The sequence below is a fragment of the Plasmodium berghei genome (genome assembly GCF_900002375.2).
Source record: "Plasmodium berghei ANKA genome assembly, chromosome: 6".
Classification (NCBI taxonomy): domain Eukaryota; phylum Apicomplexa; class Aconoidasida; order Haemosporida; family Plasmodiidae; genus Plasmodium; species Plasmodium berghei.
In genome coordinates, this window is record NC_036164.2 from 414,248 (window position 1) to 441,484 (window position 27,237).

The window sequence follows — 27,237 nt, forward strand, 5'->3', positions numbered from 1 at the left end:
GGTAAATTGTTATAAAATAAAAAAACTGAAAATGTCACTTCCTCATATCAAGGTAATGTAACTATCTTTTTTAATTTTTTTAAATATTATTTTTGGTTAATAGATACCAAGTTCATAAATTAAAATTGTAAAAATGACATAGTGTAGAAAATATTAAATGTGCTGAATACATGTGCATATATGCCTATATATATGTATGGACAAATATATGTAATTTTGAAGTTCCTAATCATTAAATAATAAAAGCCTAGTTTATTTATGGCATTTTGTTTTGTTTTTCCATTTTTCCATTTTTGTTTTATTTTTTTACATGGAACATGCTGAAGTTGCACAAAATAAACCGAACTAATAATGCTTATCGATTGCTAAATAAGGAGAAAAACAAAATAAGCGTTTCAATAAACGATTACACTGAAATAATACCAAGTAATAACAGTAAATTTTGCAAAAATAAATATAAAAATATTGGAAATTTACACAATATTATCCATAGTAGTGTGTTAAAAAGTTATAAAAATGCTTATTTTTATAAAAATATGTTAAAGGTTGCAGAAAATAAACAAAATGAACTTAATCTACATCAAATAAACACAATTTTAAAATCATTAATAAAGGCCCAAATATACAAATATTCATTATTTCATTCTTTTCAAATTCCTATTTTAAGATATATAAATTCAATAACTTGTTTAATCCATAAAATAGAGAATACTAATATACACACAAAAAAGGAAAGTTGGAAAGAAAAAATAAATCAAGATCTTAATAATAATGTGCAATTTACAAATAATTTATGTAAAAAATTACATTTAAATTTAAGCAAATACAAAATTGATAAGCCAAACGTAGATATAAATTTATACATAATATCTGATCAAATTAATATTCTAATTGACATTTTTAATGCTTATATGCATGTTTTAAATTTCCGTTTTAATTATTTATGTAATACCTTATTTTTTTTTATAACAAAAAATTATATATATATAAATGAAAAAGACAAAATAGCGAATATTTGGAGTATGTATATACTGATATTTATGTCGAGGAATAATATTATACAGACAAATAAAGATAACGCAAAAATTGAAAATAATAAAGATGTTTATAATAGTGTTAACAAAATTAATTCTCATAAAATAGGAAATTCAAACCAGATCATTTCATATACCAAAAATTGTTCAAATATGAGCAGAACAATATCATTAACAAAAAAAGCAAATAAGATAATTCTATATAGATATAAACATATTTGCAATATTAATATTAAAACAGTTTACAATTATAATATTATTGTATATAAAAATAACAGGAAAAATAAAGTTCCATATTATAACAAAATTTTTTGTAGAAATAATATTATTAGTCTATGCAAATATATCATTTTAATTTTTTTAAAAAATCAAAATATAGATTTAAGCAAAAAAAAAAAAATATGTGTGCATATGGAAAATATAAATAATTTTATATCTAATGGATATATGTATAAGTTAATAAACTCAAAAACACCAAGATATTCACAAATCAAATATTTAATAAAATATAATTATATAGAAAATCCTATACTTTTAACGGGAAAATATTTTCCCATTCAACTTTTAAGGGATAACAATTTTCTTTTAAATTTATTAAATCGGATGATTGAATTGAGAATTAACTCGAATATTTGTCGAAAATATATTAAGAAAATATGCGAAACCCTGAAAAAATAAACAACCCCCCTAATCATGTTAAATATTTATCAGTATGACATATATAATTATTTAACGCCTTATTATGTAAATACTTGAAAATATTCTTAATACAAAAAATAAACTTATTTATTATGACGTTTTAAAATCTTAAAATGATCTTATAATTTTCACAAAAAAAAATATAACAAAATAAAAATATAATTAACAAATGGCTAGACAACAACGATAACAATGAATAAAATAGCTTTATATAGCTAGCTCATTTTTTGAAAAAAAAAAAATCACGAATTATTTTTAGCAAACGAAACACTTTCAAACATGAAGATTGTATAATATGCGTTACACACGAATATATGCATATATATATATATATATATATGTTATTATTTTATTGTCTTTTTTTAGTACTTTCTCTAAATTTTGCAGAGCATTGTATGAATTAAAATTTGTTCATATCAAATTGGCCCCCTTGCATTTGCTCACACGTTATATGTTTGTGCATAAATTTGTGCTAGTGCAAAATTGCAAATGTGCCAACTAATATGCCTTTATTTTTCATTTTGTTTCAAATAAACAAGAAACATATGCATTATATAAAATTCTAATTAAAATAAATATAGTATATTTCAATATACATAACTAAAATATCTATTAGTAGTATATTATAAAACTATGATGTTATGCTCAAATTCATTAGGACGTTAAATTGTATATATAAATATATATATATTTCTAAGGCAATAACTGAATTAATACATTTATAAAAAATCAGTAACAATAATTTTTCTGCTAGAAATTATTACACATGATTATTTCACGAATTTTAATCTTAACTTTTTCACATTTTTTTAATTTTAGCTTGGTGTTACAATGGTTTTCTTTTCCCATTATTTCTCGGTCATTTTTCTAATCAGCATATCCTGTTCAATTAACTCCATACATTTTTGAGCGGTTTTTCGTCGAGCCCTTTGAGTTGTTACCTCTTTTTTGACCATAGGCTCCCCTCCATTTATTTCAATCGCATTTTGGCTTTGTTCATAATTAATTGGATTATTTTGAGATGTATTATTACTAGGTATATTTATATCAGTTAAGTTAGTTGGTAGCAATAAATTTTGATTAACAGATTTAAACTCATTTCCATAAATATTTAATCTTTCTTGGCTGTTTGTATTGGCCACAATATTTGCATTAGTGTCAATATTTATCAAATTTTGTTTCCAACTTATTTTATCAACCATATTATTGTCATTAGGATAGTAATAAAATTGGGCTTCATTTGTAATTGAACAATTTTTATCAATATTATACATCATATTTGTATCATAGCAATTTTGAATATTTGCCTGTTTTAGTTCTTCTTCCTTTTGATTATTCAATAAATTATCTTTTAATTCCATATTATAATAATTTTCGTGATTTTTAGTGTCCATTAAATTGCTTATAGAAACACCATTTTCACTTTCATAAATAAATTGTTGTTCTTCTTGTTCATCATTTTTACTTTTTTCATTTGTACTATTAGTACAAGGAATACTTTGCATTTTTTCACAGATTTGATAATTATTTATATCTTCACTAAATGATTGGTTCAATAAGCCTGTACCTATACCTTCCATAGTTATTGCATTAAATCCATATTCCATATTTATATCATTTTGTAATGCTATGTTTGTATTTATTGAAATACCTATATTTTCATTTCCTGAGCAATTATTATAAATAGGATAATTTTCCATTAAATTGTTCATATCAACTCCTAAATTTCCAAGAACATATCCATTTTCATATGCATCAGATCCATCAATATGTACTTTTTCTTCTCCATTTCTTTTTAACAATGTCATATAATTATATATTTGTCTTTGTTTAAGATTGTATAACTGGGCTAATCTTTGATATTGTAACATTTGCGATTTTATACGGAATTCCATATTATTATTCAATTTAATTTGATATAATATATCTTTTTCCAGTTGTTCTTTTTTTTTCTCAATTTTAATAAAGCTTTTATTAATTTTATTATACATATTATCATCTGAATCTTCATCTGCTTTTGTAATTACACTTGAATTTTCATCATATTCATCACCTAAACTTTCTTTCATTTGTATACATAAAATATGAGGGTTTATATCTAAGATTATAAAATTATTTGGAAAATAATTATTATTTGATGTTGGTGCATTGCTAAACCCTCCCCAAGAATATATATTATTATCTTTTACATAAGATTTTAATAAAATTCGTGATGTAAAATCATTTATATATTGAAATTTTTTACTTTCAAATGAATATAATGCAGATGGAACTTTTTCCATGTATTTATATTCTTCACCTCCTATAATAAAAATATAATTATGCACACAAACAATTGAATGATATGCTCTACTTTCATTTATTGTGTCTAAATATATTGGTAATATTGACCATTGGCAATTTTGTTCTCCAATATTTTCAAGTATAAACAATCTGTTATTATTAGCCCCATTATTATAAGCTCCTTTATTATTTCCCTTATCCTCGTTTTTCATTTTACCACCATATAATATCAACTTATTTTTTTTACTTTTTTTATCATACCAAATAGTAGTTGCATGAAAATATCGCCCAAGAGGATCAACAGATACATATTTTATTTCTTCCCACATAAACACAAAAATATCTTTTTCATTTGGTTCATTATTAGTAAAAGGGTCAATGTTGTTGCTTCGTATTTTTTTTTTTTTTTTTTTCTTTATTTTACATTTTGTTATATTTAGTATCCATAGGTCATTTCTACAAAAAACATTTTCCTCATCATCTATTTTTTCATTTCCCCCAAATAAAATTAAATAAGGATATATAAAATCTAGCGTATGCCCATATCTTTTACTTGGTTTTCCCCCAATAGTATTTATTTTTATCCATTTTCTTTTCACATTTTTATAATAAGGTAATATATTATCGCCATCTTCACATGAATCATTATATGAATCGGAATTATTTTTTAATAGCGAACTTTTAACAGGTCCTCTGAAATTTACAAGAGTATCATCACAATCATTATTATTATTTTCATTGATGTTATTAGTAGTTATACAATTGCCAGCATTATTTATTTTAGAATGATATATATTCGATTCATATTCGGATCCACAATTATATAATGAAGAGGATGATGTTAATGAGGAATCAGATAAAACTGTGTTTGTGTTTGAGGTATAACTTTCATATGATGATTCTGATTCCTGTTGGTTTGATAATTTTGAATTTTCATGGTTTTTTTTTTTTTTTTTTTTTTTTTTTTTCTTTATTATATTATTATCCAAATTTGACGAAGATAATACTTGCTCATTCTGATTATCAATTTTGTAATTTTCATTCGTATAATAATTCCGAGAATCATCAGAAGAATTATTATCTTCTTCATTAAATACGATTGCTTCATCACTTGTATAATTTTGACCATTTATATAAGAAGTTTTTTCTGCATTATCACCAGGATTAGGATCATAATTTTTATCACTACCTCCAAATTCATATATTTCATTTCCTGTGATATTATTACAATTTGTATTATCTTCTAAAGATAGTTTACTAAGATTTAAGGCATATAAAGAATTACTAGACAAAATATCATTTTTAAACTTCCCCCCATGGATAAATAAAAAAACACCATTTATTCCTAAATTAACAATAGCAGAAGCATGAAATGCTCTAGATTTGGGGGTATTATATGTCTTAATACGAAACCAAGAATCCATAGAATTATTGTTTTCTTCGCATATATATGTATCATTAAATGTTTGATTTAAATGTCTTTCAATGCTTAAAGTATTATAATTTTTGAAATTGCTATCAGGATTTCTATCATATAAACTATTATGTACATTACTATATACTGGGTTGTGCATATTATATTCTTCTGAATTCATTGTATATTCATTTAAATGGTTTTTAATAAATTCATTATCTATTAATCCTCCCCCAAATAATACCAACTTGTATCCCCCCTGAATAAGTTTATTGTTATTTTTATTATTATTATTCCTATTAACATTAAATTTATTATTTTTATTATAATCCCTATTACTAATATTACTGCCATATTCGTTCTTTGCGATATTTTCATCATTTTTTTTGATCTTATTCCATTCATCTGTGTTTTCAAATTTTGTGTTTTCTTGATTTAAATTATTATAATATGCTTTGTTTTCATTGTCTTCACAATAGTTTAATGTATTATAATTATTTTTTAAAATATCCTCCTTTTCTTTGTCTTTTTGTGGGTTATCATTTTTATCTAACTCACTCAATTCATAGTATAAATGTAGGGAATATCCAACCCGCCCCAATGGCTTATTTGTATCAAAATCATCATTTATTTTATCATTACCAAATAATGTTAATGACATGCTTAATAATAGATAAACAAAAGTCTAATGAAAAGTATAGGGCTTGTTTTTTTTCATAATTGTTTTACTTAAATATTTTTTATTTTCTTCACATCCCTGACTATATATATACATACTGCATATAATATACATGGCAAATCACAGCCGTTTTTTTATTAAAAATTTTTTTTTTGTAAAAAATTTGAAGATTTAATTAAATGAAAAAATACAAACTATAAATTAGTAAATAAATATATATATATATACATAATATATTTTAAAATTTTATTTTATTCGGAATAAAATATATTTATAAATTTAATAAGAATACTAAAACACAAATATCAAATATTATGATCAATCTATATTTTTAATTTATAAGAAAATCAGTAAAAAAACGAGTATATAATATATATATATGTGCGGGAGTTTTTTATTTTTACTTTTTTTACTTAAGATTGTATTTTTTAAAATATTTTTAGCAAAGATTATTCTTGAAAAATTTCGAGCGGTTCTACCACATATATTCCGTTATTATTTTTATTATTATACATATATTTTTTATTTCTCTTTCATATTCGCTTCAGTACTTATTTAATATAACAAAAATAAATCTCGTTGCATTATAAGTTACAAACTCTTTTGAAGAGCTGTAAATTAAAATTTAATTTTAATAATTAAAAGAAAAAGTAAAAAAGTTAATGAATATTTTTTATTTTTATTTTATTGCTAAAACTATATCATCTATTAGTTTTCATTTATATGTATATTCACGGTTTAGTAAGAGTAAGTTAAAAACATGTATTTATATTTTTACATATTATGAAATCATTTATTCATAAAAAATTATACAACAATAAAATCGTTATTTAGCACACCATTTATTGAAAGATTGAATTCGATTAATCTTTTTTTTTACTTGCTAAGAAAAAAAAACAAGGTAGTCCAATTTAAGCATATAAAATAAAATGCTGTTACTTTATGGAATATTGCAATGTTGTAAGAAATAATATATGATAAATAACTTGATAATAAAAAATTATGTTAAAAAAATAAATATAACCCTTAACACTATATAAACTGCCTTTAAAATTATATTACGATATTGGCGTTGGGGTTTGTTTCATTTTAAGCATTATATACACAAAATATTTATGGAAAAAAAACATTAAACAGTACACAATTAATTTATTTCCTTATATAATGGTACTTAAATTAATATACAATTAAATATATGATGTTTCATATATAAACGAATTAAATTAAGCTGAAAATTTTATAAAATTTGTTAAACTATTTTAATTCAACTTAAATAAAAATGGGGTATATTGTTAGTCCCTTTAAGTTAAAAATAATAAAGTTAACCATAATCAGTATTATGCAATTAAAATTTAATAGACGAAAAAATATATTATATGTTATGACACAAATTACATATCAATTATATAGGTATAATGCTTGCACACATATTTTCATAGGTTTTTGCAAATTTTAAAACATAAAAATTAAAAAAAAATAATATACAGAAAAATTTATATTTCATTAAGAAAATTAAAAATTTTATAAATAATTTGTAAAAATAATTTGTATGTAAAGCGAATTAATCCATATAACAAAATAAAATAATAAACAATTTAAACAATTTACCAATTGATGGTATGTGTAAGAACCATGCTTTAATAAGTTTTAATAATGTTAACTAGGTATTTCCGATGTTGAACATTTATTATATCCCAAATATGAAGTTCATCTTCATAAGGTGGATATTCACCTGCACACAAAAAAAAAAAAGAATATATCTTAATTTACAAATACGCATAAATATATATTTAATTATTTATCGATATAAAATGATATGATTTTACCAAAAAGAACTATTCCCTTATTATCATATTCACTGTCCGAGTTTAATAGCCATCCTGCGAAGAAGAAAAAAAAGTTAATTATGAATAGTTATGCAAAATAAAAAATGTATATGTACCAATACCAATGTACATATATTTGTGCATATTTTTTATAATTTTTATTTTTCCTATATACCAGAGTAAAAATCTCTTATTTTTAGTGTGTAATAAACTAAAAGTTGAGATGGTGATATAAAAATAAAGTTAAGAGATCCATTGTTTCCATGTTGAACAATATAATAAAAATTTGAATATTCATCAAATGATACATATATAGGTTGGTACATACTTAATTCTGGTTTGTTTTTCATATATTGAACATATTCTATTATATCTTTATTTTCTGATTTTAAATCCATTATTGTTAAATAGTAATTTATTTTAAATTTTAAAGTATCATCATCAGTATTATTTTTATTAGAATAATTATTAAAAAAAACACTAGGCGATTTTTTTTGATATTCTTCATTTTTTTTTGTTTCATCATAATTATCGTTTTTATGTATATACTGTTGTATAAATAATAATCTTCCATTTATTGCGTCTAAAGTTGCAATTTGATTTAATAAATTTCCACAAAAATGTGTTACTATTTCCACATTGTCCATTTTTGTATTTTCATCAAAATCTTTATCACTTGCTAAGTGCAGTTTAATAAATTCATATATTTTATTAACATCCGAACTAGCTAAAATTACATAACAATAATTTTTAATTAGAAAAATATTATGATTTTTCATGGCATTGTTAATATGACAAGAATTAGATAAATTGTTAAAATTATAACATTTATTTTTTTTTAATTGAACAAATACAAAAAAGCATAACTCATTACTATCATTACAACTTGAAATGTTTATATTCTTAAAGAAATAGTTATCTATTAAAATAGTATTTATAGTTGCACACGAATCTTTAGAGCCATCATTATTCATACATATAATATTTTTATCACTATTGATATTATCTTTATCAGTTACGTAAATGTGAAAATCATTATTTATTTTATTTATTCCTAAAGACACATCTTCAAAATTATTAAATATATTACCATATCCTTCTAAATATATTGTACAATTATTATAATATGTTATACTTGGCATAATTTTCCGATTTGGTGTTATATAAATAGCTGATTTATATTTTAAGTGATTAATATTTCTTAAATAAATAAACTCAGGGTTCCTATAATTATCGGTTTGTCTTAAATTTACTTTGTTTTGTTGAGCATTTGTTTTTTCTTCTTTTTCATTTTGTAAGAGCGAAGTGAGAATAAATATAAAAAAAAATATTATAAAATATTTGAAATAAGTCCTTCTCTCCGTTTCAATCCCATCAGCACTTGGAGTAATCATAATAAAGTATTTAAATAGAAACACTCGAAAAGTATGATATATAGGCAAAGTGAAAGATGAACAGGGACAAAAAAAAAATAATGAAAGTATAAATGCGATATATCTAAGGAGGCTTACATATATTCACAACACATATATTTATAAATAAAGGACAATGAAATGAAATGCAACTTAGCCTATTAACATTCTAATTAAATAAAATCGCATATGATAAAAAGTAAAAAAAATAAAATGACGATCAACGGGAATTTTATTGCATTTTTTTTATTTGTGAAAATGCAATAATAATATATAAAGCATAAGAATTTTGTTTAAAGGGTGAAATAAAAAATATATAATCCTTTCGGGATAATACATATGCATTTGTATAGATATTGACATATTTTTGCAATAGCTAATTTTATTCTTTCATTTTTTATTATGACTTTAAATATATTTTTTGGAGTGTAACAAAAAAAATGTTTCTTTTCATTTTAATTATTTTTTTTTTGTCGATTGGATATTTGGGCTTAAAGTATTACGCCTATAAATTTAGATTAAAAGAACATCCAAGATTGAGAATTAAATGTTTTAAAAGTGTTTAAGCAAATATATGAGGATATTTTATTATTTTAATTTAATTAGCTACTAGTAGGAATAATAGTCAAATAAATAAATACTAAAAATCATTAGTGCTACTATAATTTTTTTAAACTTTATAAACACAAATATATCCTAAAAATGTGAAATGTTGTATCATTGTATTTTATTGGCAGCATGAATATGCTTATAATAATATCTTTGTGTGTGTGCCTATTATTTTTTGAAAATATTATGAGTAACAATTCTGGGAATCCCATTTTATTCTACTTATAGTTGGGAAATGGCTAAATAAAATTAATATATTACATAAATATGTTGTAATATATTATCAAAAATTAAATTATTAGCATAAAGAATGTCGATTTTTTTTGTATATGTAAACTTTAACTTAAGTATTAAATTTTTTTTTGTTAAATTTTTTTCTTTCAAACAATAATATATTTATATTTGACATATTATTGTTAAAGACAATTATATATATAATATTTTAAACAAAAAAAATTTATGTTGCTATTTATTTTTCAATAAAACGCTGACAGTGTTTGTACCCTCTCAATTTATATATAAAAGGAACTATAAAATGGGGTAAATATTTCATGGGAATCGTAAATAAAACGGGAAATGCATATATACTATATATTTGAAATATTTTAATAAGGAATATAACAAGAAATTCATATTGATAAAGGCTAAAACAACTAGCACAATTATTTTGTTCTCTTTCCTATTGTGGCCTAACAAAAACGGATATTAGTTTCATCATATATGATATTATTCATAAAATGGTTATATAATAATAGATTATAACATTTTTCTTCAAACTAGAGAAAAATGTCTATTTCCTTTTTTACTAAAAATATTTTTTAATATTTTGTCAGTGAGAAGATTAAGCCATCATTTTTTAGTGTAATAATGCATATTACAAGTTTAATTTTTTTTTAACAAAAAAATTAAATTTTGGCCCTAAATCAGTAGTAAATACTTCATCATTCAAAAACTAAAAAATATTTTTAATGGAAAATATTAAAACATCATTGTATATTTTTTTTCAAAATAAATATAAATATGCTCATAATATTTTTTGCATATTTTAAGTTCAAAGCTATTAATAACCCACATTCATTAATATTGTATACTTCCCATAGTTTACATATTTATATTTAGTGTGATCACAAATTTATTTATAATCATTAAAAAAAACTTAATTTCAAACCAGTTATATATATATATATATATGCATATACATGCTTATTTTTTGAAAGAGAATATATTATGGTTGTTCCCTAAAAATACGGGAAAAAATTAATCTTACAAAACATAAGCAATTTTGATCCATGCGAATTTAATTGCATTTATTAAACTATATAAATAAACGTAATAAAAATTTCAATAAAAAATGTATAATTAATTTATTAATCCGTTTGATAACAAATAAATGGTAATGACTTATTTTTGCGCATTAAAAAGCAATATTATATATATAATATCACGCCCAATATAATAAGTATTGTATATTACTTAATTTATTTCGGCTTCTTCAAAAACATATATATGTATATTAATAATGAAAAATTCCCTAGCAATATGATATTTTCCTGTGTTATTTTTTATATAGGCATAAAATAAATACAATATACTTTGTATGTACACCTTAAAAACACAATAAATGTGAATTATATTAAGCATATGTAGTATTAATAAATTTAAATTGCATAATATGACAACACCTTAAGTTATGGGAAGAAACAAATTTTTTTGCCACTTTATTCAAACACTGTTTTTTAACCTTATCATGGACATCAAAAATATATAAATTTTAAAATGGGGAGTAGTATTACAGAAAAACGATCAGAAATATTTAAACAGAATAAAGGTTACTTTAGTGATATAAATAACATTAATTATACGAAAAAAATAATATATTTTTTAGGAATATTAGTACGTGTTATAACTTATTATTATGGATTATGGCAAGACAAAAATTTAAATGTAAAATTTACAGACATAGATTATTATGTGTTTTCGGATGCTGCAAAATGTGTATTAAATAATAAGTCTCCATATAATAGATATACATATCGGTACACACCACTATTAGCTTATTTAATGATACCAAATTTTATAATTAATTTTTCATTTGGGAAATTTCTTTTTTCTTCAATAGATTTTCTTGTTAGTATTATTATAATAAAAATAATAAAAATAAAATATCCTGAAACTAAAAACTATATTTTGTATGCTTCATTGTGGCTTTTAAATCCATTAGTTATTACCATTTCAATTCGAGGCAATGCTGATTGCATACCATGTTTACTTGTTTTATTAACTGTGTTTTTTATTTATCAAAAAAAAATATATCTTTCGGCTTTTTTTTATGGATTATCCGTTAATTTTAAAATATATCCAATTATCTACTCTTTACCATTAATGTTATATCTAAATAAGAACTATTTAAATAAGGATAATATATTTCAATTGAAACAAATAAAAGCAGAAGGCATATATATAAATAAAATTATAAACATTTTTTATATAATAAGGAATTTTTTCAAAGAGTTATTTAAATTAAACGCTGATCAACTCAAATTTTCCCTATTTAGCTTTACTACCTTTCTAGCTTTAAACGTGATTTTTTATGCAATGTAACCTTTTTCTTCTTCTACTCAACTATAAGAAATTGAATATATATGTCCTATATCTCTTATACATTTTCTCTATTTTACCTTAATTTGTTCTATACATCAATTAACAAAAATATACACATTATCCTCGCATTCCTTATTTTCCCTTTTATACTAGATATGGATATGAATTTTTATACGAATCGTTTATTTATCATTTAGTTAGACAAGATCATAAACACAATTTTTCCCTCTTTTTTTATATTATGTACTTAACTATTGAGAATAATTCAAAGGTAATACACTATAAATGGCTGCATATCCTTTCCGGCTGTTTTATTATTTTTCCATGTATTCTATGTTTCATTGTATTATATAGACACTTAAGAATGCAGTGTAAATGTGAAAAAAAATAAAGTACTTTTTATAATCATCATTTATTATCATGTAAGCGCAGTAAATTCTTTTATCTATTATATTATTTAATTTGAATTTGTTTTTTACTTTTAGATTATTCCAATAATAACATTTATACCTCAATTTATTCTTGTTACATTATTTGGCTTTAAATATGCAAAATCAAATTTAGAGCTATCCATGTTTTTACAAGTAAAACAATAAGAAAGTTGTCATGTCAGCATTTCATATTATAGTGCTTCCCATGAATGTACATATATAATTTTGTTTTATTTTTTTATATAAGACACTATCTTTCATAGCATTGAACAAAGTCATCACATCTCAGGTAAATATAACACAAACATAATATAGTCATGCTTTTGAAAAATAAAGTTATATATATATATATATATATATATATATATATATATATATATTTATTATTAATACAACTAGATATATCTCGTACCCATATTGAGAATTTATATCATTCTTCAAATATAACTTCCTTATGACTATTATATATATTAAATATTTTAAAGGAAACATCTACATAAGAGATGATATCCTTTTCCTTTAATTAAAAACAAATTTATTATATAATTCTTTTATTATATTTTTTAAAAATATATTTTCATAACATTGCAATATTTTTTATCCCCAATTTACAGTACTTTATTTGGTGTACCCCCTTTCTGCCAATCATATTAAATTCTATAACCTTAAACAGGGTAACAAAAACAAAATCGGAACAAGTATACATATAAATATATAAATTTATTATTCCAAAAATAAACAAAAAATAGCAAATGGAATTCGTAAACAAGGAAATGGAACATTATTATATTCTATACAATGCGCATGCATACTTTTCCCTTTTTTTCGCATTACAGACCAATTTAATCCTTATATTTTGTGCAGTGCTGCTTTTTATTATAGCTAAGGTTTGATTAAACATTAAAATACATATGTTTTTCATTTTAATATACGTATAAAATGGATATAGAACTTATTAAATGTATGTATATTTATAAGTATGGGGAAAGACAATATACACACACATATATATTTATCGATGCAGGCACATTGGCTTTTTTGGGCTTATTATCTTGAGTTCAAAGGATATAACACCTTTATACAAGTATACCATTTTAATACATTTTTCTTAGGCTATCAAACATATATTATTAAAAATCAGTTGAAACCTGAACAAGAATTGTTCCAATTAGCTATGCTTATAAACTATATTTATTTTATTATATACATTTACAATTTTTATAGATATTTTATTCCTCAATTTTATTCGTTATATCGGAGATGGGTGTATGCTGGATTTTTATGTACATGTCTTTTAAGGAAGGGAACAAAAAAAATGTGTTAAAGGAATAACAATTTTTCTCTTAATCATCAAAAATTAGGGACTATTTTTTTTAATTTTTATTTTATTTTATTCGTTATTTATTTATAAAAAATTCTTAATGTTATAATAACCCTTTTAAATAAGAATATTATCATTTTTTTACATTTTTAGCAGTACATATATTTTTATGTTTATTTTTTTTGTTGTGTAAATGTTGAAAGGAATAAACATATACTTTATTAACAACATATATATTCCTATGGTTAAGAAAATATTTTATTTTTTTTAGTTAATTATATTAACAATATATTATATGCTAGCCGAATAAAAAAAAAAAAAAAACCTTGCATGATCAGAAAATTTTGTGATTATATGTTTCTACAACAGAACAATGCGCTACCATAATGGTACAGCAGCATGAACAAAAAAAAAAAATTATGTTATTATTATAAATTACACAATTAGAAAAATAATATTCCATATATTTTATTTTTTTGTGTCATAAATTATTACAATATATTTATTCTGAGCATATTATATAATGCTGCATATTTGTTAAATATTTGTAATTATTTAAATAATAAATATATGCATGTCTTTTTAATTCATTTTATTGTTCTCAACATTTAAAGCGTTAAGACCTTCTATGGATACAAGTTTAATTTCCATTTTTAAACTTTATAAATATATATATATATATATATATATGTGCGTTTTTTTTAAATTACTGTTATAGACATATTCCACCTTATTTATACAATATAAGTGTTATACCCTTGCACACGTAAAATTATTTATTTTATTATTTTATATGAATAAAAAATAAAAAAAATAATAAAAATAAGACAATTTCATTATTTTTAATTATTCACAGTTTATTATTATATTATATATTTAAAAACATTTTTAGAGATTATTTATTTAAAATATTTTTTTAATTTATTGTGAAGTTTTATTTTTGATGTCTTAATAAAAATTCACTAAACGAAAGATATTTTTGACTTAATTTAACATCACTTGTGTATTTTCTTAATTTGTGAAATACTGTGTTCATTTATGGGGAAATATAATCAATTATTATAATAAAATATGCTTACACTCGGGATTTAAATTTTTGAATCATTGGTTATGTACCTATATATGTACATACATTTTTTTGTCTTCTTATTGCATATTATTTTTATTTACGCATTATGAATGTTTAATACACATTCAAATATGCCAATGAATATGCCATATTTTTTCATGTCTTTCATTATATTGGACAAAGATATTCACAGCTATATTATTTTGTGAAGTATACAACTGTGTTGTGATTTTTTATTATATATACTTATATATTTAGATAATTTTATTATCTTTCACGAATTTGTTATTGTTGGATATGTGTTTTTTATGAAAGAAAATGCATTTAAATAAAAATGAAGATAATAATACGGCAAATATGGACGAATTGCACGTTGAATCTTCCTCTAAAGAAGAAGCAATTAGGGTGTGTACCCGTATAAGGCCTCTGTTTGAAAAAGAAGTACGCATAGAATAAGCGATAAAATATTCCTAAATTAAAATGTAATCATTTATATATATCGAATTATTATTTTATATTTTTCTAGGTTAACAGCGGTCACTTAAAGGCTTGGAAAATGAACGACACTGATATGCAGTTGGTGGTTGAGCCGCTTTCATTATCAGAAATGTTAAATGCAAGAATTCCTAAAAAGAGGAATAAAGTAGAAGTTAAAAAAACAGTAGAAAAAACAGAAGGGCAAAAGGCTGTTTTACAACGACATTATGCTTTTGATAGGTGCTTTGACGACCACGGTAATTCATGCAAATATCTTATTGAAATAATAAATAAACTACACACATATATGATGTACACACACTTTAATAAATGTTTGTTTTGTCTTTAAAACGTGCCCTCAATGAACTAATAATAATTGGAAATATATTTAAGCTATTAAATGTAACACTTTTACGTATATATTTACATTTATTTTTTTTTATTTTCCACTCCTTCAGTTGGTAACGAAGAAGTGTATAGACATTTAGCCAGAGATATTATTTTAGACACGTTCAAAGGGATAAATGGATGTATTCTTGCATATGGACAAACTGGTTCAGGGAAGACTCATAGTATCATGGGTGTTCCTGCTGATCCAGGTATGCTGCCTAGATCATTAGCAGAATTTTTTAATGGAATCGAAAATCCATCATCATTAAATGAAGAGAATGCTAGTAGTAATACTGATGATGAATCTAATAATAACACAAAAGAATTTCTAATGAGTGTAACATATTTAGAAGTGTATATGGAGCGTGTTAATGATTTGTTACAAGAAGGGTATAGGGGTGGTGCAATTGAAAATTTGGATGTAAAGGAGGACCCTAAAAGAGGTTTTGTAGTTATCGGTATTCAAGAAGAGACAGTAACATCAATAGACGAAGTTATGCTTTTAGTGGCAAAAGCTGAGCAAAGGCGGCATATTTCTCAGACAAATTTCAATGAAACATCTTCGAGATCTCATACAATTTTTACAGTCATATTAGAATCAAATCAGGTATTGAGCAATGGTACATCTATTAATAAAAGAGGAGAGTTAAAAATAGTAGATCTAGCAGGTAATGAACGAGCTGGAAGAGCTGCTGAAGGAATAGAGAATGCGAAAACATTAATTGAAGAAGGAAAATCAATAAATAAAAGTTTATTTGTTTTAAGTGAAGTTATTTCTAAATTGTCTAAAAGAGCTCAAGCTATTGCTATGGGAGATGAAAAAAAAATTAAAAAAATACAAGAGGATTTAGTTTTCATCCCATGGAGGGATTCTAAATTAACAAGAATATTAAGTAAAAGTTTAGGAGGAAATTGCCGCGCATCAGTTATTGTTGCTGTACACCCATCTCATTTTTATCTGGATACATCTTTTTCCACATTGCGTTTTGCTTTAAAATGCAAAACGATTAAAAAAAAAATAGAAGTAAATTATTTATCTCCAGAGCAATCTGTAATTATGCAACAAAAAGAATTAATAGCTAAATTGCAAAATCAGTTAAAGCATTTATCAACAAATAAAAATACAGACATAAATTCATATGTTGGAAATAAAGACTATATAAGTAATAGAAATCCAGAAAACGATGAAAAAATATTGGCCTTAAAAACTGAATTAGAAGAAAAGGTAAAAAAGTTTCAAAATTTTATTTTAAAATCAGAATTACATGTAAATTCAAACAATTATAGAAGATTAAGATCAATCGATGATGATAATAACAACGAAAAATTATTAAAATATTCTATGACTATTTCAACTAATATTAAAAATGAGTATAATTGGTTGAGGTCATTTGATACACATGAATATGATTTCAAATCCGATGGAATAGAAAAATATGAAAATCAAAATGCAAAAGAAAAATTTAATATATCTAAAGTTATGGATTATCTAAAAAATAAATCTCCATATAAAATGAACTCTTCGGAAATTAGTAATGTTGATGAAGTATCAAATGAATCACAAAAAGATGATTCGATATCTTTAAATTATTATAATGAATTAGATGAATTAGAAAAGTTAGAACTAAAAGAACCACCAAAGAAAAAAAAAAAAGATAAAGGGGGTGGCAATAATGTAAACCATAATGCATCATCAGTTAATAAAATATATGACGAGCTAAGTAAGTTAAGTACAATGGAATATAATAATTATATAGAAGAAGAAAGGGAAGAGGCAGAAAAAAGAAAAAAGGAAAGAATGCATTCAAAAGGTGTACAAGGTAGTAAAAAGAAAAAAGGAAAAAACATCCAGAATAATGCTTTAAGTTTCAATAACAAAGACAATATAGATAGTTCCAAACTGAAAGGCAAAAAAATGTCTACGAATAATTTTAAAAAGAAGAAGACATATATTGTCAGTAGTGTTAAAAATAAAAGGGATTTATATGAAAAATCAATGGTGTCAACCAAAAATAAATTAGAAGATACAGAAATTGGAGAATATGTCTCTTTAATAGCTCCAAAGTATGAAGAAAATGATCTTGATCGTGTCAAAGATAATGATAGTGATAAAAATAAGGAAAATACTGATAATGGTGATGACGAAGGTAATAAAACTGCTGATATTAATGATAATGAGGACGAAGATGTAAAAAATGCTGATTCAAGAAGTAATAAAAGTTCATTTACCCCAAATGTATCAAAGAATAGTTCATCTCTTTATTTATGTCCACCTAAAGGACGAATTAACAATGAAAAACGCACTTCTATAATATCAAATTTAAAAAAAAAAATTGGTGAAGACTTAAAAAAAAAAAAAAAAATTATGGATCGAAATATTGAACTTAATAATCAAATAAAATTCATTATGAAACTTATGCAAAAAGTTGGATTGTCTACCATTCTAACTGGTGTTGTTCCTCCAGGGCGAAATATAGAAAACGTTTTAAAATTGCAAGAAAATTTAAAAGATGATTTAAAAATACATGACAATAAAAAGTCATTGGAAGTATTAAATGAAAAGGTTATTAATAGTGGTACCTATGGGAATGTAATATATAATACCCCATCTTTTCAAAAAAATATTGATGGTAAAAAAGATGTAGAAGATGATGATGACGACGAAGCATCATTGCTAAATGGTTATTTTGATTTTAACAATAATAATGAAATAAAATACAATGAAAACATATCTCATGTATTTATAAACGAAATGTTTTTTTCGTTTTTACTCCGAATACAACAAAAACAACAAGCAACAGGAAACAATAATAATGGGAAAGATAATGAAAAGGGCGAATCGTTAAACAATATGGAAGAAACGTTAAAAAAAGAAGAAAAACCTTATGATTTATCTAAAAAGGCATTAGAAGATATATTAGGAAGTGCAATATCGAATAAAATAGCTGAAAAAGAAGGTGACACTATGGAATTTCCAAAAATTATAAAAGATGAAAAAAATAAAAATACAATTGATTCGATTTTAAGCATGCTTACACCATGGGAACAAAAAATATTAGCATTATTATATGAACAGAAAAAAATGAGAGAACAAGTTCAAAAAATTAAAGAGAAATTTTCCCAACGAATTAAAAATATTAATATATTTATTAAAAAAATATTAATTGATAAAATTGAAGTTGAAAAACACTTCAATCGAATAGTAAAAGTAACGGAACAATACAAAGAAGATATGTTGAAAACGTCTGATGTAGATTCAAATTTTAAATTTGCTGGCTTGATGAAAAAATTAGAGGAGCTGTCTATATCTCTCTCAGAAAAAAACAGAGATTTCAATGTATTGGCAGAATTTCATTTAAACTTAAGAAAAGAAAATGAAAAAAAGGATATCTTAATTAAAGAATTACAAGAAGAAAATAAGTTATTTTATCTTGTTCCTAAATATAATGAATTGTTGAATGAGTTAAATTGCCACGAGGGAAATTCAATCGCAGCAAAGGAATTGAAAAAGGAGTTTCTATTAATGTATGGGCGATTGATGATTACTAAAAAAAAACTACAAGAAAAAGAAGTTATAGAAAACGATATAAGAAATTTAAATAAACATATATATACAGAACTAATTGAGTCTATATCTATTATAAAAAATTTAGAATCTCAAAATAAATTTTTAGAATACAAATTAAATCTAGAAAATAAAAAAAAAATTGAAAAGGTTAAAAAACTATTAAATGAAAAAGAAAAACTAAATAAAGTAATTAGCGAAATGGAAAGAATGCTGGAAGATGCAAATATAGATACTAGTACTCTAAAAAATGAAATTCTCACAAATTTTAACAATACATATACATCCATAAATAACATAGACAGTGAAGAAGATAAGTCTCCAAAAGAATTAGATACAAATAAAAAAGAAAATAAAGCCAAAAAAACTAAAAAAAAAAAAAAAAAAAAACAAACAATACAAAATGAATCTAAAGAAAATGATAGTTATCAGAATATACTAGAATACACACCAAAAAGACAAGCCTCAAAAAATTATATTAATCGTGGTTATTCTGGAGAAAAAATTACGAAGAATGCTACAAAGCGAATAAACACAGGTTTAAACACAAAAAAAAGGATTGTAAAAAATAAAAAATATGAGGAAAAAAATATTTTGAAACATGCATATGGTTCTAATTCCCTAAATGATGTTCTATTAGAAAAAAAATTGAATAAAAAAAATATAAATCTAAAAAAAAATATAGATATAGACAACAATAATATAGAAAATCCTGTTAGGAAAATGAAGAAAGGTGATTACAATAATAGTATTGATGATATACAAATTCTACAAGAATTGAAACCAAGTAATAGTATTGGAAAGAAGAGCAAAATAAAAATAGTAAAGGAAAAGAAAAAAAACAAAAAAAAACACCAAAAAGAGGAGAAAACAAGTATTGATTTGGACGGTATCAACATGTCGAATGACCTTAAATCCAGTAACAATATTATTATAAAAAAAAAAAAAAAAAAAAAACTAAAAGGGAAAAAGAAAACATACTAAAATATATAAATAATGAAAATAATGTCGATCAAGCTATTCCTAAGAGTGCCTTAACTGAAGAAAACGAATTTAATACTTTCAAAAGTGGTAATTCTATAGCGAATATCGAAACTAATAAAATGCGTGATATACTAAACAAGGAGCTTGAAAAGAAAAGAATAAAAACAAAGTAACATAATTTAAATAACCTTTGTCTTTTTTTGTTTATTATTCTAATATTATATTTGCTTATCACTACCACTGTTATTTTTATTTTTTATAATGACATTTTATTGTGGTTACATTTTTTTATAATTTTCACTTCAAAATTATTTGATTGCCTTTTTTTGTTTAATAATAAAGCTGTATTTTTGTTTTTAAAATATTTAACTATTTAAAATAAATAGCTATATTACATATACGCGCGTAAAGTATCATTATGAATTCGAATATTTTAAAAATATATTACTTTTATTTTCTCTTTTTTTACCTTTTTTTTTAAAACAATTAAAAATATTGGGAATAGAGCTATAAATATGGAAATTTGTGAAAAATAATAAATATTAATGTATCATCTGGTATATAGTTATTAAAACAAATATGAACTAGCTATAATTTATGGCTATATTAATAAAAAGCTATATGGCTAGCTAAATATATGACAACTATATATATACACAGAAAAATTAATTATATATTTTTTATGAAATATATTTTTTTTTTAATGCATTTTTAATTATTTTTGCGTCTTTTTTATATATTTTTTACTTTTTCATTTTGTTCACACTGTTTTTTTTCTAAATTTGTTTCTATAGAAATTGTATCCTTTTTTTTGCAATTGTCTTTTTTATTACGTTAAAAATATGTTTTTTTTTAATAGTGAAAAACCCAAAGTTATAATCGAAACGCCAACACCATCGATAATACAAGATAATATCCATGCATTCTTGTCCCCTTCATTAGAAAACAAAATGTATAGTAGCAGCTATTCGTATAGTAATCCCCTTACTGGTACATATAGTACAACTCAACAAAATGAATATAAATACAATGTTACAAAATATACAACAAAACCACATGATAATAGTCGAAACGTCGAATATATAAAAAGATTTGAAAGCCCCGCTGAGTTATATTATGAAACAATTCCCTTAAAAACCAATACAAACAATATATTCGAAATAAACCCATCTAAAGAAGAATCAAATAAAATTACATATAACCCTAGGATAGAGGTATATTCAACATCCGATTTTGTAATTATCATGATGAATATTCCCGGTGTTTCAAAAGAAAATTTGAATGTTGAATTAGAAAAGGGATTGTTAAAAATATGTGGAAACAAATATAAACCAAAAATCGAAGAATTAGAAAAAAACAATGAATATCATACTAAAATTATTGAAAGAGTTAGCGAATATTACTTTTGTAAAATTTTCCAAATGCCACCTGCCTTTTCTGAGGGGCAAAGTATATCATGTACACTAAAAGATGGAGAACTTGTGCTTAAAATTTTAGCAAGTGAATTAAAAACTCAGAAAAAAGTTATCCAAGTGACCTCATAAAATCCATTTAAAAAATTCATAAAATGGTGTTTCCTGAAGAATAGTTAACACCCACATTTTTTTCATGTCATAGTGTATATTATTATTATCATTATTTTTTTTTTATATATTCCGCTTTGGCATATTTTGTATATTTGTCATTTTTTGTATGTGTGCTTATTATAGAAGCATCAAATGATATAAAGGGAATATGAATACCTTAAATGTAAAAATATACCAAAAAACTATTTATTTTTGTTTAAAAATGTTCATATTTTAAAGCATTGAAAAACAAAATAAAAGGAAATATGAAATAAAAAAACAAAAAAAGAAACTAGATAAATTTAATTAGATAAAAATATATATAATTCCACGGATTATAAAAGCATATATGTCTATCGTAAGTTACGAAAAAATATATGCTCGCACTACAATATTTATAAAAATTGGAATTTATGAATTATACACATTGATATGTTATTCTTTAGTATATTTTATTTGAAGGTAACACATTTTTTCTTTGAATATTTTTGATTTCACAAAATTCATTAATATTTTTTTTTTAAAAGATTAAATTTGTTTTTAATTAATTTTTGTTTTTCATAGCATTTTTTAATATCTTCGACTAAATCTGAATTTTTTTGAATTATAGATTTTCCAACATTTTGTAAATGACTATGTGATTTTAAAAAGTGTATAATTTTATATGATAAAATTTCAGTTATACGTCTTTGAATTTTTTTAAACTTATTTTCATAATAATTATTTAATCCCAAAAAAAAATAATAATGTTTGATAATATTTTGTACAAAAGCCATTTGCTGATTTTCGTCATTTTGGCCAATTGGATTTTTCCAAATAAGGTGAATGTCATATTTCTTGAGATAATAGTCCTTAACGTGAATATAATCATTTTTTATTTTTATTAGTTTTTTTATTAGCATAGCACATTCTAACCCATCACTTTTTTTTACATCCATATTTTTTATATAATGTTTTAAACTGGTTATAAAAAATTCAGGATTTATAGCTTCAAAATTTTGAGAAATATTATTGCTGTTATTTATTTTTGACATAATATCTTTGTATATTTTATTATTATTTTTATCTTTAGTTTGATCAGTTAAAGTATTTGTATTATATAGTAATAAAAATGCATTTTTTAAAAAGCCGACAATTGGGTTATTATCACAAAGATTATTTGAAGATTTTGAATAAGTTAGATTGCGTGTCGTAATTGCCATAAAATTTGTAACATTTATAGGTATATTCTTAGAATATATAATTTTATTTTTATAATTATAATTTCTACCATATTTCAATCCTAACATTGGTTCAGAATTCATGTTCATGAAATTAGAGTACTTGATTAGTGCCCCTTGGTGATTTCCATTCGTCAAATTAGTTGTAATGTCGCTCATTTTAGACACAGATTTTTCATTAAGAATGCTTTGGATTTTCGGATAATTATCATTTTCATTATTATTGTTGATTATGAAATTATTTGTGTGCGTCTTATTATGTATGGATTTTTTTCCAATATAGAAAATAAAATTTTTTTTTATAAGTTCATTCATATAATCATTACATCGAGAATATATATAAAATGATAATATATTTTTATACATAACTATATCTATTGAATCATCATCAATAACTTTAGTATTAATTATATAATTTATAAGTTTTGTATTATTTTCATTTTGACCTAATATACAAAAAGGTTTATAATTTTTTTTTTTTTTTACTAGATATGTTGTTGTACCATTGTCTTTATTCTGTAATTGTAAATGATCTTTGTATAAATTAAATTTAAAACAATCATAAATTAAAAAAATATTTTTATATATTGGGCAAGTAAAAAAATTAATATCTTTATTCATAAATAATTGATTTTTTCTTTGAGACTCCAGATTTATATAATGTGTAAATATAAAATATACTTCATTTAATTTATCATTTGAAATATCATGATCATCTATTTGTATAACTACTGGATGTAAAAGATATTGAACATTATATAAAACATTTGATTGAAAAATATCGAAATTTTCAACTTTGTTAATATCTTGATAGCTTTTTAATAATACTTCTTCTTTTTTATTTTTAAATAATTTAATAAAATTATCATAACATAATTGTTTAGTGTGATCTAGCAATAAATAGCTATAATAATCGAATTCATAAAAATTAATTTTAGATTTAAAAATAGTTGCTTTCATATATAAACTATTTGTACATATTTCATACATTAGCCTAGCCGATAATATATGTTTTACACTAATTAAATAAACTATAACATATACAAATTTTAACCACAATAAATTTATAATTATAACTTTATTATTATTAAAGCATATTAAATTATTGTCATTAAGAACGATACATTTTACATTTAGCATTCCAGTATAATAGGAATCAAAAAATAAAACATTTAAAATATAATATTCAAATCGTAATTCTTTATCTATTTTATCTTCATATATTTCATTTATTTCTTCATAACATGAAAAGAATAATTCATCATCTTTTTTTTTTTTTACATTTTCTTTATATTTTTCTGTGAGAATACGATTTTTTTTTTTTTTTTTTTTCATTTTATTTAAAGATTCAATTATTTTATCATTTTTTAGTTTATCTACATTTTCAATAGCAGACTTTTTTATCTCATTTTGAATATCTGAGCTCGAACTATCTTCATTACAATATTCGATATATTTTTTTTGTTTTTTTTCCTCTTCATTTTTATGAGTTATCAAATCTTTTACTATATAATTATTTTTCATTTTTTGTTTATAATCATCATATTTTTCTTTATTTATTAAATTAGTAAAAGCGGATATATCCATTTTTTCTAAATGAGCATTCTCTTTATTATTAAATATGTTAAAAAAAAATGGTTCGTTTTTTTTTTTAAAAAGTGAAAATGTTACATGTTTCTTTGTTTTATTTCCCTTATCATAATACAAGTGATTATTTTTGATATTTAAAGAAATACAAGGAGTAATAAAATAGTTTAATAAAAAAAAGGATATGTACCCTAATTTGCTACAAACACATATAATAACTAAACTATTATAATATATTAAATTTATACATTTATATTCTGATGGTTTTAAACAATTTATAACATAAGGAATATATTCCATTTCTTTTTCTTCATCTATGTTTGTATTATCTTTAGATTCTTTTCCTGATATATAATTTGCGTCACTTTTTTTATTATCATTTTTGTTATGATTTTTATCAAATTGGATGCACACATATTTTTCTTCATATTTACATATAGAACAATTTTCAAAAAAATTATAATATTCTAAAAATTCTTGATTATATGAAATACTTTCTCTATTTGTTCGTTCGTTTCCAATTCTTATCTGATTTAACTCATATAGTAATGGATAACTAATATAACATTTCTTTGTAAAAATTGGAGAATAAATTAAAATTATTCCAACTTTTAAAAGGATAAATATACATGTCTCTATCCATAATACATTTTCATTTATAGAACCAAAACAAAAATCAACTGCTAAATTTTGATATTTATATTTGTTATATAGATATCTTTTTTGTTTATTTATCTCACTTTTTTTATTTCTAATTCTGGAAATATTTTTCTGTTTTTTTTCTTTACCATTTTCATATCCCCAAATAGTATTAACTTCTGTTGAAGTTAAACCTAAATCATCAGCATAATAATTAACCATTGAATCAAAACCTAAATTCATATTTTTTTTATAATTTTTACACGAATCATAAGTTTTTTCACTATAATTAGATGCACATCCATATTTATATTCATTTTTATTTTGATATTCTTCACATTTTCCCTTTTTATTTGAAAATGATGTACTTTTTTCTTCAGACTCATCAAAATTAGTGTAATCCTTTTGATTAATCAAATCGTTTGATTCTCTTTTTTCTATAGCACATAATTTCAAATTTTCATAATTTTTATTCATATTTGTTGAAATTTTTTTTTTTAAATTTCCTATATCATCATTATTATTTTGAATTTTTTGTAAGAGTATACTTATATCAGGTAAAACTATTTTTATTTCTTCTTTTATGTTTTTATTTTTTATATTAATCAATCTAATTATCCCTCTATAATTACATGTAAAAAGCTTATATGGTATGACTTGTTCATAAGTTAAAAGTGTTATTATATTTTTTGATTTGTTAAACCATTCTCCTTTAATTATTTTTCGTTTTTTAGATATTTTAAAATGTTTGTTATTTAGAATAAGTTCTGCTTTGGCAAAATTATTTTTTATATATTTATTTTTAACTAGTATACATTCTTGTTGTGATAATAAAAATATATTATCCCCATTTCCATGAATTTGTACAAAAAACCCATCTTTTTCAACATTATAATTTAATATTTCGACTTTAACTTCTTCATAAAAGCAGTTGTTATTTTCATGAATATGCTTACCTATAATTACATAACTTATTATTTGATTTTTTTTTTCAATTTTATCATAAACATTTTCTATACACCATTGCCTTAGAATAAAATATACATAATAGTTTTCCATTCCATTAATAGGCATGTCATTTGTTTTACAATATCTTTGACTCTTTTCTTTTTCATCTATATTATCCTTATTATTGTTAAAGGGCTGCTCAATGATGTTTTGACATAAATTTTTCTTTCCATTTTTCGAATCAATTTTATTATCTTCTTTAATATAAGATATATCTTTTATTCCGATTTTTTTTTTTATACAGCACAACTTTAAATCTAACAGATTATCAAAATGTTTTTTTTTATTTAAGTATTTTTCTTCATATGGTATATTTTTTTTCACATTATCAATTCGATATTTATTTATTAAAAAAATGGAATTCGGTAATAGCTTATCCAATGAACAATCTTCATCATATAAATTCATTTTTTTCATTCCCTTT

At 22.4% G+C, this 27,237-nt stretch overlaps 7 protein-coding genes and 1 non-coding gene across 8 annotated transcripts; 4 read left to right on the forward strand and 4 right to left on the reverse strand.

The window, feature by feature from the left end:
• Positions 1-317: 317 nt before the first annotated feature.
• On the forward strand, positions 318-1,712 carry PBANKA_0609000 (conserved Plasmodium protein, unknown function; the record flags this gene model as incomplete). The annotated part of the gene is made up of 1 exon (XM_034568619.1): positions 318-1,712. The coding sequence occupies one exon, from the start codon at positions 318-320 to the stop codon at positions 1,710-1,712; it is 1,395 nt and encodes a 464-aa protein (XP_034420591.1).
• Positions 1,713-2,581: 869 nt separating this feature from the next.
• Positions 2,582-6,091, reverse strand: PBANKA_0609100 (conserved Plasmodium protein, unknown function; the record flags this gene model as incomplete). The annotated part of the gene is made up of 1 exon (XM_034568620.1): positions 2,582-6,091. The coding sequence occupies one exon, from the start codon at positions 6,089-6,091 to the stop codon at positions 2,582-2,584; it is 3,510 nt and encodes a 1,169-aa protein (XP_034420592.1).
• A 1,655-nt stretch (positions 6,092-7,746) lies between these two features.
• PBANKA_0609200 (conserved Plasmodium protein, unknown function) lies at positions 7,747-9,329 on the reverse strand (the record flags this gene model as incomplete). The annotated part of the gene is made up of 3 exons (XM_034568621.1): positions 7,747-7,841; positions 7,936-7,989; positions 8,111-9,329. The coding sequence occupies 3 exons, from the start codon at positions 9,327-9,329 to the stop codon at positions 7,747-7,749; spliced, it is 1,368 nt and encodes a 455-aa protein (XP_034420593.1).
• A 1,446-nt stretch (positions 9,330-10,775) lies between these two features.
• PBANKA_0609250 lies at positions 10,776-10,898 on the reverse strand. The gene has a single exon (XR_002688164.1). It is a non-coding gene; the product is annotated as a small nucleolar RNA snoR14 (small nucleolar RNA).
• Positions 10,899-11,732: 834 nt separating this feature from the next.
• Positions 11,733-14,320, forward strand: PBANKA_0609300 (GPI mannosyltransferase 1, putative; the record flags this gene model as incomplete). The annotated part of the gene is made up of 8 exons (XM_034568622.1): positions 11,733-12,553; positions 12,711-12,828; positions 13,043-13,141; positions 13,236-13,277; positions 13,603-13,662; positions 13,825-13,875; positions 14,013-14,072; positions 14,213-14,320. The coding sequence occupies 8 exons, from the start codon at positions 11,733-11,735 to the stop codon at positions 14,318-14,320; spliced, it is 1,359 nt and encodes a 452-aa protein (XP_034420594.1).
• Positions 14,321-15,696: 1,376 nt separating this feature from the next.
• On the forward strand, positions 15,697-20,794 carry PBANKA_0609500 (kinesin-7, putative; the record flags this gene model as incomplete). The annotated part of the gene is made up of 3 exons (XM_034568623.1): positions 15,697-15,819; positions 15,905-16,112; positions 16,314-20,794. 3 exons carry the CDS (start codon positions 15,697-15,699, stop codon positions 20,792-20,794), a joined length of 4,812 nt encoding a protein of 1,603 aa, XP_034420595.1.
• Positions 20,795-21,636: 842 nt separating this feature from the next.
• PBANKA_0609600 (HSP20-like chaperone, putative) lies at positions 21,637-22,338 on the forward strand (the record flags this gene model as incomplete). The annotated part of the gene is made up of 1 exon (XM_034568624.1): positions 21,637-22,338. One exon carries the CDS (start codon positions 21,637-21,639, stop codon positions 22,336-22,338), a length of 702 nt encoding a protein of 233 aa, XP_034420596.1.
• Positions 22,339-22,865: 527 nt separating this feature from the next.
• Positions 22,866-27,221, reverse strand: PBANKA_0609700 (conserved Plasmodium protein, unknown function; the record flags this gene model as incomplete). The annotated part of the gene is made up of 1 exon (XM_034568625.1): positions 22,866-27,221. The coding sequence occupies one exon, from the start codon at positions 27,219-27,221 to the stop codon at positions 22,866-22,868; it is 4,356 nt and encodes a 1,451-aa protein (XP_034420597.1).
• Positions 27,222-27,237: the final 16 nt, after the last annotated feature.